At 36.2% G+C, this 13741-nt stretch overlaps 1 protein-coding gene across 1 annotated transcript in view; it reads right to left on the bottom strand.

Annotated features, from left to right (window-relative positions):
• Nucleotides 1-291: 291 nt before the first annotated feature.
• The window catches only part of LOC122805670 (serine/threonine-protein kinase D3-like), a 1097474-nt gene continuing 1084024 nt past the window's right edge, over nt 292-13741 (bottom strand). Inside the window, exon 18 of the mRNA XM_044075994.1 lies at nt 292-1252. Within this exon, the coding sequence (XP_043931929.1) occupies nt 1076-1252 (177 nt within the window). The 3' untranslated portion in view covers nt 292-1075. The remainder of the gene's footprint in view (nt 1253-13741) is intronic.

The following is a 13741-nucleotide window of genomic DNA, read 5'->3' as shown; positions in this document are numbered from 1 at the left end:
CTGACCTAGAAGGGAATATCGATATAATGACTGAAAGTCACCCTTCCTGACCTAGAAGGGAATATCGATATAATGACTGAAACCACCCTTCCTGACCTAGAAGGGAATATCGATATAATGACTGAAAGTCACCCTTCCTGACCTAGAAGGGAATATCGATATAATGACTGAAAGTCACCCTTCCTGACCTAGAAGGGAATATCGATATAATGACTGAAAGTCACCCTTCCTGACCTAGAAGGGAATATCGATATAATGACTGAAACCACCCTTCCTGACCTAGAAGGAATATCGATATAATGACTGAAAGTCACCCTTCCTGACCTAGAAGGGAATATCGATATAATGACTGAAAGTCACCCTTCCTGACCTAGAAGGGAATATCGATATAATGACTGAAACCACCCTTCCTGACCTAGAAGGGAATATCGATATAATGACTGAAAGTCACCCTTCCTGACCTAGAAGGGAATATCGATATAATGACTGAAAGTCACCCTTCCTGACCTAGAAGGGAATATCGATATAATGACTGAAACCACCCTTCCTGACCTAGAAGGGAATATCGATATAATGACTGAAACCACCCTTCCTGACCTAGAAGGGAATATCGATATAATGACTGAAAGTCACCCTTCCTGACCTAGAAGGGAATATCGATATAATGACTGAAACCACCCTTCCTGACCTAGAAGGGAATATCGATATAATGACTGAAAGTCACCCTTCCTGACCTAGAATGGAGTATCAATATAATGACTGAAAACGGCCCTTCCTGACCTAGAAGGGAATATCGATATAATGACTGAAAGCCACCCTTCCTGATCTAGAATGAAATATCGATATAATGACTGAAAACTGCCCTTCCTGACTTAGAAGGGAATATTGATATAATGACTGAAAACCAACATTCCAGTACTTCAGCTTCCAGATTCTTACACTGGTTGCTCTTGTTTCTCTTTTGACAATGTGATACTGCTCTGTGTGAAGTAGAAAAAACATATTAAATTATAAAACACAGCTTTGAGCTTGCGTTCTTGAAAAGTTTGTAAGTCAGCTAATCGTTTAAATCTTCTCAGCTGTAGGCCTCATCTACATCATCTGTGTTTGGTGCCATGATGAAATGATTGGGGTACTCCAAGCCATGGTTCTCAGCAAAATCTTGCCACCGAATGTCATCACTTTCATGTGTGATATAGCGTTGCCCGATTCGTGTTTCAAATTCTCGTAGATCCAACCAGGTCTGGAAATCCTAAAACAGCCAATAAAAATGTACATTTGAAGTTTAATATATCATTTAAGAAAGATTAATTCATCATTGTGCTTCTGCAAAAAAAAATGTTTAACATCAGGATTTAGGTATGGAAGCTAGATTTCCATAAGAACAAGATGCATAATTAAAATGAGATAAAAATAAAATGAATGGATATGAGGTTGAACTATAACTCTAAAAACTGAAATAAACAAACTGGATACTCAAATTAAGTATAGTGTGTGAGACAAGATCAGGAAAAAATTGAAGAAAATGTCTATAAAGGTACTAAGTATAATAGAAAACCATTTTATGATTATCTACGATGTTGGAATAAAGACATACAAATTAATAAACTACTCATAGATTCTAAAATGTATTCCTCAGCACAAAAGACTATAGCTATATTTAGAAAATCCTATGCAAAATATTTTGTATCCATGGGGGGGAGGGGTAATCTGTGCTAGTGACTCCCATATAACTAAAATACTACAATTAAATTAATTATGTTGAAAAATTACCATGCAAACTGGACCCAAACAAAGGACAGGGAGGAGGTAGAATTAGTAATAATTACCTGAAAACACTTCAATCTGAACTTACAGTATCATTATATGTGTTAACCACGGAGAAATTCTTCAAGATTGGAGACATGCAGGACAAAATGAGATTCACACACCCATACGTGTACTTTCTTGTTGTGGAAAAATAATGGAGGTTACTTGTGTTGCTCAAGTTTCAGTTATTGTCAGGGACAGGAAATGTTTTATATATTCTGCACTACATTCCACATTTGTCTCTTTTTGGTAAAACCCTTCATTCTACCTCAGAGGTGTGTTGCTTGGATTTTTTTACTAACTTAATATATAATACCATTCTCTGAAAGTTTAAGACAGAGAACTCTTTAAGTTTCCCAGACACTTATTCACACTGCCACTCTGACTAATTCAATACCTTTGATTGCATTGTCTACACTCTTGCTGGAAGAGGATCAATAAATTACCCAGGGAGTTAATTGCAGTCAGATGAAACTAAATTATTAAAAGCATTGGGAACAGCATTCCTGATTACCCAGTGAGCTTCAGATATCACACACATGGAGGACTTTACTGGGTGTGAGCAAATCATCTAACTGAAGGAATATAAGGCCTAATTTGATGGTGCCATGTACAAGGTAGCACATGAAACAGAGATGGGTAAAATCTGCTCAATATAAAGACTAGGGTCACCCAGGTACTTCATGAGAAGAACAATGGTGAGATATTGTTCCAGGGGCAGAGGGGATCTGGCCACATTCAGTACAGGACTTTCAGTCTTATTAACTCCCACTGACAATCTTCCAATAGGATGGGACTTGTTTACTAGGGTAAACATTATTTGGGGAATGGAGATTCAGATGAGTTAAGAAATAGCCTTTTTCAAGGAAACAAAGATGTGTTTGAGGAGAAATAAGAGAAACGATCAAATGTTTTCTCAGAACTACTCACCAGGAGACTTAGAGCTAGCAACATATACCCAGCAAGATGCAAAGAAATGCATAGGATGAAGAGTTTGGTAAGAAACAAAAAATACTATGAGTAAAGTTAAAGTAGCAAACATGGTAATATTGGTTACATAAGAAAAATAACTCTAGCTTTTTAAGACTAGAGAGACCACCATAAGGTTAGTTCTCAGGTGACATTCTGAAAAAGGAAATTAAGATATATAATCACAAAAGAAATGAAAACTGGCATGACTGATGGACAGAACCGGCATGACTGATGGACAGACGCCTAACAGTTACTCAGTAAGCATGTGCACCACTGAAGTATCCCATAATCTGTCTACCATTTAATATACTTCTGTTTGTAACGGAACTCACAACAGTTAATGGATAATTAAGAAGTGTGAGCTATAGTAATATGCAACAAAAGTCCAAAAGGAACTTGAAGGAAAGTGAAAAACAGCAGAAGTCAAAGTGTTATGCCTGACAAAGATGTCTTATTAAACAGAGGTAGCAGAATTCTGTCCTGTAACTGATTAACCTACAGAGTTGGAGAAAACAACAATACATATTTACTCTCAAGAGCTTTACGAAAACAGTTTACTGTTGGCTACTTAAGACTAAAGAAGAAAAGCAAAGTAAGCAGACAGATAGTCAGTAGAAGATGCGACCCAGATAATAAAAATCTGAATATTCTGCCAGACATGTAATGGGAGTGTGACGTTAGTTACTGAAACATCAGCATGGAAAACAACAAGACCAGGAAGTAACATGGGGCTGCATGCCAATAAAAGAGAAGAGCAAGAAATAAATCCCAAAGGCGATCACAAAAAGGAGACAAGATGGTGGAGGGGATAAAATGAAAGATCTATATCAAAAGGAAATAAGGGCAAGCATCTTCCAGGGAAGATTCAGACACACACACAAAAAAAAGCAGCAGCAGTTGAGACAGACAAGGGGCAGCTACAAAGAAATGGGCGGATTGTGTGCCAAATGGGTTGGGTGACTCACAAGTGAACTGCAGGACAAATGAAGGTCTAAACAAGCTGGATAGGAGCATTTATGATGGACGGCAGCATTAAAGAGGTGGAAAGCAGGATTACAAATGGTTCACAGGTACTTGCTGATCGTAAGAAGCCTAGCCTTACATTCACATGGTAGTTTTAGACCTTCTGCTCGCATACAGTTAGCCCAGAGGTGGACAGTACATGGACATGCCAGGACATTACATGTTGCTCCTGTCCTTGACTTCATGGGTGTTAAACCCAGAATAAATTTGAAGCTACCCATTTATTCCTCCAAATTACATTTGACAAGAGTAAGCAAAGTACTTAGCTTTATGTGGAGTGGAATATGGTTTCATAAAGGAGCTATATTATATACCCATACCTCCAACATGCTCTATTTATGTCACATGGAGAATATGCATATCAATCCTGCTACGTCTTGCATGCTAAGCAAGAGCGCTACCATTTGATCTCATTCCCGCAGTAGATGTGAGATTCAAACCTGTGTCCATGACATAGTTCACAGTAAAGATTATCGGCGTAACCACTACACCGTATCAAAAGGATTGAAAGTGACCACAGAATGAGGGAAGCTATAAATATATGGAAAGAATGGTAACTGAAAAGCAGGTGACTGTGGACAGTGCATAATGTATAAGTGAAAGAGATCCTTACTTTGTGTAAAATGCCCCAGGGAATACAACATCAAAACTTTACAAACAATGGGAGGAAATGAATAAATTCCTGGGACGACGATATATAATCTAGGCAAGGGGATACATAGCTATGTAATATATTTTTCATGATTACTTACTGACGTACAATAAACTGCAGCGTGTCTAAATGTCAGAAAAAATAAATAATTCCTAAAGAAACAATTATGAGAATGAAAAGAATTATATGAAGGAACAAGTGAAAAGTAAGGTAAAGAACCCAAACCCACAGATGAATGTAAAATAAAGCAATGGTTATATATAAGTAGCATGAGCTGTTAAACTAAAAAATAAAAAAAATAAAGCTGGTACACCAGACTGGTGAGCAACAGTGGGTAGGGGAGACCAATGAATGGGAAAGCTGTAATATAAAAGGCTGTGACATCACTACTGGGTTGGCATGCAATGTATTAGAGACAAAAGACATAGATTCAGAGGCTGGGGACTGGGAGGAGGGGTCAAACCATAGCCAGGTGCCAAAGAACACAATGTTCAGATTGGAGGGTAGGCCAGATTAAAGGGGTTTGCCTCATGGCAGCAACTGGGATAACAAGAAGGGGGTGAGAGAAACAAGGAAACTGTAGTTAATTATGTGGAAGATTAGGGGGTTCATTAAATGCTATCAGAAGGAGGAAATGTGAAAAGTTAGAGAATGGAGGGAGATATTTTTCTGCTACAAATTACAAAATTGAAAATCACAGATGGGGAGAAAAAACTGTTATGAGTACCCAAAGGATGAAATGGACAACAAGGCAGGGAGACGAAAGAAGGAAGTAGCAGTTGTATTTCATAGAGTGTTTTTAAACAATTAAATAGAAAGTGATAAAAAGTGGTATAGGTAGATGGATCACCTGGCAGGGAAGGGTTGAAGGTGCATGCTACAAAACAGGAAATGTATATGCACCAAACAGGGATGAAGATGGATTTTACAAAAACTTATTTGTTAAATGGGCACAAGAAGAGATAAAATAATGAGGTATTGGAAATGCTACCACAGAACAGGAAAAAGAGTGTATGGAAGGAGGAAATATAACAAAAGGATGAGAAAAATGAAGTATCCCAAGGCAATAAAGAAGGAAGATAGCTGGATATATGAAAAAAAACATGAAAGTGATAAGGAATACACCTTCACAAGAAATATTTGGTATAGGCAAGTAGGTTAGACATGTCCTTAAGGAAGAAACCCCTAATGGAAAGAATGGAAGAGATCCTAATAAAGGAGAGATAGACCATGCAGCAGTGATACTTAAGGTAAATGTGCAGGAACTGAAAACTATGGGAAGGGCACAGGTGAGCTAGCTATAAATGGAAAGAGACAGAGGACAAAGAAACACTACAAGAAAAATAGGGTGACATGAAAGACAGGGACAACATGGAAGAATGTTGGTTGGATGGGATCATGGTTTCTCTCAGGGGAAAACTGATGAGAGCAGAAAGAGAGAAAGAAGGAAGCTGGACAAAGAGCCAGATGTGGTGCAGAAGAAAGGTGGAAGAAATAAAAGTCGAAGGGAAGCACTACTGATGAGAGAAAAGCAATGAGGAATTAGAGAGTAAAATGATCATGGAGCAAGAAATAATACAGTGGTACTGGACGGGCTACTGATGGATAGGGGGAGAGGCACAACTGCAGGACTGGCCTTAGCCCAGCTGGTGTGCTAGGTAAAAGGGCTCCACAGTGCTGCCCCACAACACGCAGTGCCCCCATCTCGGTCTATCTACACCATCCAGATTACTTTTGTATTCCTTTTTCTCACAGTTTATCTTACTCTTCATTTCTTCCTGCATTCACTCAACATATTTTAAAGAAACCACTTCTTCACTACAAAAACATTAAACAAATAAATACTGGAAAAGTGCCCCTGCTAAAGTGGCACACTAGGATGCCACCTGGTTGGCCTATGCCTAAGGCCAGCTATGGGCACAAGGGAAGCAGCTAGCAAAGAAATACAAGAAAAGGGAGGCAGGCAGAGAAAGCTCTATTAGAATGCTACAATAGTGAAAATCATACCAGGAAAAGAGAGGTAGTATCCAAAGGGAAATAATGGAGGAGAACAGGGATAGGATAAGAAATGAAGCAGCCAATCACTGGGAAGATATGATGCACCATCCAAAGGGAAATGAAGGAGACGAATAGAGACAGGATAACAAATGAAGCAGCCAATCACTGGGAAGATATGATGCACCATCCAAAGGGAAATGAAGGAGACAAATAGGGATAGGATAAGAAATAAAGCAGCCAATCACTGAGCAGATATGATGCACCATCCAAAGGGAAATGAAGGAGACAAATAGGGATAGGATAAGAAATGAAGCAGCCAATCACTGAGCAGATATGATGCACCATCCAAAGGGAAATGAAGGAGGTGAATAGGGATAGGATAAGAAATGAGACAGCCAATCACTGAGCAGATATGATGCACCATCCAAAGGGAAATGAAGGAGGTGAATAGGGATAGGATAAGAAATGAAGCAGCCAATCACTGAGCAGATATGATGCACCATCCAAAGGGAAATGAAGGAGACAAATAGGGATAGGATAAGAAATGAAACAGCCAATCACTGAGCAGATATGATGCCCCATCCAAAGGGAAATGAAGGAGGTGAATAGGGATAGGATAAGAAATGAAGCAGCCAATCACTGAGCAGATATGATGCACCATCCAAAGGGAAATGAAGGAGGTGAATAGGGATAGGATAAGAAATGAAGCAGCCCATCACTGAGGAGATATGATGCACCATGCATGGTGGCTGTAAGTGAATGAAATGTACTGTATGGAGTTAATGAAGTTTAAAATAAAAAGATATATCTTTTCATTGGAAAAAAAATAACTCACAGTACTAAAAAGCTATTAAAGCTTAACTCTGCACTACAGTAGTAATAAATGGAATATGTCATTCTTCCTAAAACTCAGTCCCTAAACTTACACAGCAAGATGTTTAATATTTTACACATCACATTCCTCTTTTTTCTTGATTTAATGATGCTCAGGTTTACAAATAATTGCATTAACCAAAGTAACATTAAGCATTCAAAGACACTAATACAGAAAATAAAATTTAAAATATATAAAAAGAAATAAATATGTGAAAAATGGAAAGCAGACTCGTCAGCAGAATGGATGAAAGCTTGCTAATTTCAGTTCAGTTATTTTTATTTTTACTGCATGCATCCCACTAACCACTTAGTCAAAATAGTATATGTCTACCATTTTGATAATAGAAAGCCGGGTAATGGCAAAGCTTTCCATTTGTTTTTTAGGATACACTTATTGTTTGCTATATTTGTAAGTGCAATCTGATTGAATAGAATTTGGTTTTGATGCTAATGTAACATTAAATAAAAAATGTTACTAAACAACTTGCATGGATCTTCTATAGTATATAAATTAACTCCTTTGTTTTTTTCATGAGTGAAACACTAATTTAAAATGTCATCAAGCTAATGTAACCATCTTTATACTACATCAGCATCCAAAATGTGAATACTGACTTTATAAATCATCTTCTATTGTTGTGATGGATTATGGCATAACATATTTCATTCTACAAGAATCATAACATTTATAATCATAATGAGTCATGAAAAGATTCTTGCCAAGAAGTTTCTCATTTCATTTGCCTTGACAATTAATTTAGTTGTAAAAGGTTAATTATTTTGTAGCGTGAGTTATTTTTTGTCTTCAAAATAATTATGATGTATTTAATGGAGAATTTTTTCAACAATTACAAGGTACAGCCATGGGGACAGCTTTTGCCACCATGTATGCTAATATTAAGATGGCTAAGTTTGAGACTGACCACATATATAATCATATTTTTTTAAAATCATGTGGTTAAATATTTTAGATAGACTGACAATCTAATTTTTTTGTGCAATGGTGGCATTAATGAAGCTCGACTTTTCATTCAGGCCATACAGGTGCATAATTTCAGCCTAGAGTTTGATGGGGCTACAAATAGGTAGACAGGTAACCTTTTTAAATATTGATTTATTGAGAAATATAGGTGAAGGTATTTGCACCATCATAGAAAACATATCAATGGTAATTTGTTTTTATATAGTACCAGCTGTCATCCCCCGCATTTAATGCCTATGCTACCATATAATGAGTTCCTACAAATAGAAAAGCTGTGAGGCTTAGACAGTGGTTTTGAGAAAGAAATACAAAATATGATAGCTGTGTTTATTAAAAGTGGATATGATAAGGAAATGGTATTTGACTCTAGGCTGAAAGTTTTGAATAAACATTATGGTACACCTGCTTTAAGTAAGGATGATTATAAGATCCCTTGGGTGAAAAGTTTTGTAAGGAATTTATATAAAAGTAACAATAGTAAGGGCAAGGAAATATACTTTGTTACAACATATAATATCTTGACTGAACAAGTGGTTAAGGAATGAAGTATCACTGGCCGGTGCTGTTTAGAGACAAAGATTTGGTGAATACACTTCAGAATTATATAAATATATCATATAAAAGTGGTAGAAATTTGGCAGACATGGCAATACATAATAATTTTATTCCTCCAGATTCCACTTTGTATAATACTGTTTCTTTAAATATGGGTACGTTTACTTGTAATAAATGTTCTATTTGTAAGTAAGTTGTAAGATACTTTTCTATTATTAATGATACTAAATTTGGTACTTACGTATTATCGCAACCACATTTGCAGCATGACAAACAGCTGTTTTCCAAGGTGCAGTCATGCCGACAAATGTTCTGAAAAGCAATGAAACCGTATATCGCCGAGAAAGTTAGAAAGAGGTAGTAAGAGTAAGAAACATTGTGCTTAATGTACAGAAGTGGCCCAACACTGGCTACTAATCACTGCAGGTACACCTTTTGCTTCAGTAATGTCAACTAGTTCTGCATTGTGAGTGACAGAGAAATGGGCAACACACCTCTGAACTCTCTCTTCAGCTTTTTGCATAAACTGCACAGGTTTGTGTCCTTTTTTTATTTTTGCCCTGTTGGCCTCACTTCTGCTTTACAAATCACACTTTCAGCTGGGAGACATGCAAAAATTAAAAGGATCAAGGAATGGCATTGTGTGACTTATTTTGCATATACCTCTAATGTGATCACAGGGCTTGTTGTATCTCTAAAGTAGTAGGCAGTTGGTTTAACTATTTGTACTACTTCCCTCCCAACCATTTTCTTTTATTTATGTCTTCAGTGAGTCTTTCCTTGACTGCATTTGTTGCCAGGATAAAACGGAACGTGCATTACGCAGATTGCGACTTGTACAAAGCAACATGATATAGTAGCGGTGAAGTGCAAACTTTTCAACAGCCACATTACCCATTTCATTTTTTGAGTGATAACCCTGCATTAAATAACCTTCGGTGTGAAAGAAAACACACTGCTTCACATTTCCACTGCATTAACGGTTACATTTGAACTTTGGGAAACAACCGGCATTATCGTGCAAATGTGGTTGTGATAATACGCAAGTACCCTAAATTTTATCCAAATGGAAGTTACACATGTAATAGTGAAGGAGTTATATATGTACTGAAATGTGCTTGCAAGTTGTTTTATATTGGAGAGACTGGTTGATCTTTTAAGATACGTTTTCAGGAACATACAAGAGATATTAAAAACAAAAAAAAATAGTGAGTCCACTGGGTGCACATTTTAAGGAATTTCATGGAGCTAATCCAGATTGTTTGATGGAGTGTATATTAGAAAAAGTTAATTTATTTGTGCAGGATGTGCTGATATTAAAACCACATTATTGCAGAAAGAAACATTATTTTAAAGTATAGTACTTTAGAACCATTTGGTCTTAACAAAGAAAGTAATTGAAACTAAGTAATTTAGCAAGTATTTGTTAATTACTTAATTGGGTTATATGGAGTATTTAAATGGTTTTGTGCTAAATGTTTTTTACTCTTGGATGGCTTTTGGCTGAGATGCTAAGTCTTTTAATAATTTGTGTTTGTTCCTAGTTCGTGGTTGGTTGTTGTTTGACAGTTAGTTATAAAACACTCCTAAATGCAGTGTGTAATTTTGTGTACAAAATATAAAGTGTAACTTCTGTTTTAGGTGTATTTGGTGACATAATGCATAGTCCTTCCATAAATAATATAATATTTTATAATTTTTGCTAAACTTTTACAAACAAATTCTCTTATATTGGAAATTGTACAACCTAGACATATAGTATTAGAATATTTTTGTTAACCAGACATAAGTTGTCATATGACACAAAGAAATTCATCTTTGAATACATATTCACTGAGATATTTACAAAAATATGAAAACATATGCTTAATTATATAATTAGCAACATAACACTGAATATCTGTAAGGATGTGAAACTTACAGTGCAAATATAAAAGATAATTTTCTTCAACAATATCTAAGGTTTCATCTGTAATTTTCTTCAACAATATCTAAGGTTTCATCTGATGTAATGCAACAGTTTATTCTTATTGTTGAAGTTCCAACTTATTGTTGAAGTTTTTTCTTCAACAATATCTAAGGTTTCATCTGATGTAATGCAACAGTTTATAAGTCATTTGTTTTTTGAAGTATTACGCACATATGGGCATATTGTTTATTTTCATAATTACTAGCAACTAGCAGTATCTCAGGTATAGTGTGATATAGATGGACATTAGCTATGAATTTTTCTGTCTCCCACCATGGCATATCACACCATACCCCTCAATAGCAAGTAGAGCTGTCAGTTATGAAAATATGAACACAAATAAGAAAATATGAATAATAACTGACAGTGATTAATTTCTATACTGCGGCATATCCTAGATTACCAACCAATCTTAGAGTAATTTTGTTAATAACTTCTTGCACTTTCTAATACTGCTTCTTATTAGCTTGTAAGTTTGGACACTCTAAATTGGACCTAGGTATGAGTGTGTGCGAGTCCCTTCCATGAAAGGTTGGGCGCCAGGTTGGCAACTCGACACCATAAAAGCTCTACTGCCAATCATGAGCAGACAGATGATCCGCTGTGGTGACCCCTAACTGGGAAAATCCAAAATAAGAAGATTAGCTTGCAAGTTGCTTTGTTAAAACAAAAAGAAAACAGACTTAAAAAAGCCAGTATGCCATGAAGAACTATGGAGGGAACTAGAATTATACAGAAAAGGTGTCATAGGCTTGAATGAATTAGACTAAGTATTCTGGTTAAGCAACTTCTCCTGGTACATTCAGTATTGGTTTGGATTATTTTAACTCTATGAGAAAATTGATTTAGATTAATGATACCTGAATATGCACTAAGGATTTCAATAACAACTGGTTATTTATCAACTAGAATACATTAGTGATATAGCAGACTTAGCATGTTTCACCTAGTAAAAAGTCTTTATATATATATATATATATATATATATATATATATATATCTCAAGTCCATGAGGATGAGGTGCCCAAAACAAAACCAATAAACAGGAAAAAAGCACCAGCAAGCCATAACCACCTTAAAACATTTAATGTGTTCCACAGCAAGCAAAGCACAACACAGCACACAATGATAACGTTGAAACCACTACCAGTTCGTTTTTGTCTCCAACTTCATCAGAAAAATGCTGACAATCCAAACCCTTCCCCATTTATACCTTTGCAAATTGCCAAAACTTAAAATCATGTGACAGTGAATTAAATTTTAACCCTTTCCTAAACATACCTTAAAAACTGGCATAATAAATACAAGCATAATAAACACAACTTTTCCCTGTTTAAAACACTTTTAAATATCTAAAAACACACTTTCAAAACCTGTAGTAAATAAACAGATGGATATAAAAAATGAATGCATGTTAAAAATGAATAAATGATAGTAAAACAAATCAAGTAAAATCAATCTTGTTGGACAGTATTTCAAACCACATGTGTGTGAAATTCATAACTTCGCTGCTCTTAATTTTAAAACTGGGGCTAGGGAGACCATGTCATTCAAACCCGGCCACCTATTGGCTTCTAATACCAGTTGTCAGTAAACCTCTCTATATTCCAACATGGTCTCCCAAGAACTACCCCTACCATCCATTACCACGTCATCTAATACAAAAAAAGTGTAAGAAGCACCTTCACAGCTCAAAGTGTGTTTATATAATGCATTTCTGTTGTTACCCCTCGTAATGTCGTAAAGATGCTCATATATTCTTTTCTTTAAACACCTTTCCGTCTTACCTACATAAAGCGCTTTACATTTCTTACAGGTTGCAATGTAAACAAGTCCCTTACTTTCACAATTCAAATGGGATTTAGAGGTAATGTGTTTATTCCTGTTACTGACAGTAATTTCAGAAGTATCAGCTATAAAAGGACATTGTTGGCATGCTCCACACTTGATGGTACCCACTTTTCTAATTAAGTTTCCCCCAAGTTTGTTTTCCATAAGGTCCTTAATACATCTACCTTTTCTGAAGATGAATTTTAATGGAACATCAAATTTTAAATTCAAGTCAGAGAGCTTGGAAAATCTGCTCCATTCCTTCTGGACAATGTATCTAATGACCTGCTCATCACCACTAAAATCCACAATAAAGGCATTCTCATAAGAGTCACTGTCCCCATTGCTCATTACTCTTTCTTTTATACCTGTATCACCTGAATGTAAAATTGGTGTAAATCTGTCCTTCCTATGCTGCAATACTTCTTCCTGGATTTCCTTAATCAAGGTTTCTGGGTATCCTCTTTCTAAAAACATACATTTTAGTAAGACACACTCATCCAAAAAATCATTGTCATCAGAAGTCATTCAACTACCATGTACATATTGACCCTTCACTCTATATATATATATATATATATATATATATATATATATATATATATATATACACTACCTACTACTGCCTACACTCTGTCAATTCAGCTCGAGACTCTGGGAATCTAGTTTCATCAGTCCTATTAGACTTATCTAAAGCTTTCGATACCATCTCCCACTCCCATCTACTAAACCATCTCTCTAACCTTAACATCTCCCCAAAAACTATAACCTGGTTCTCCAGCTACCTTTAAGACAGGTCCCAAGCTGTAAAATGGGGCCAAGCCTCCTCCAGATTCATTCCTACTCCCACAGGAGTTCCCCGAGGGTCCATACTTGGCCCTCTGCTATTCAACATCTTCGTAAATGACTTCCACAAAGCTATTCCCAATACCAAAATTGTCTAATATGCAGATGACTCTACTTTGATCTGCTATGCCCCTAACCTTACAGAACTCAAATCTCTAACCCAAACCGCCTTCTCAACCACTGAAAAATGGGTGCACCAAAACCACCTCTCACTAAATGCTAACAAAAC

Source organism: Protopterus annectens, chromosome 6.part1 (genome assembly GCF_019279795.1).
Source record: "Protopterus annectens isolate FY-2018-M chromosome 6.part1, PAN1.0, whole genome shotgun sequence".
Classification (NCBI taxonomy): domain Eukaryota; kingdom Metazoa; phylum Chordata; order Ceratodontiformes; family Protopteridae; genus Protopterus; species Protopterus annectens.
This window is presented reverse-complemented; position numbering and strand designations above follow the sequence as displayed.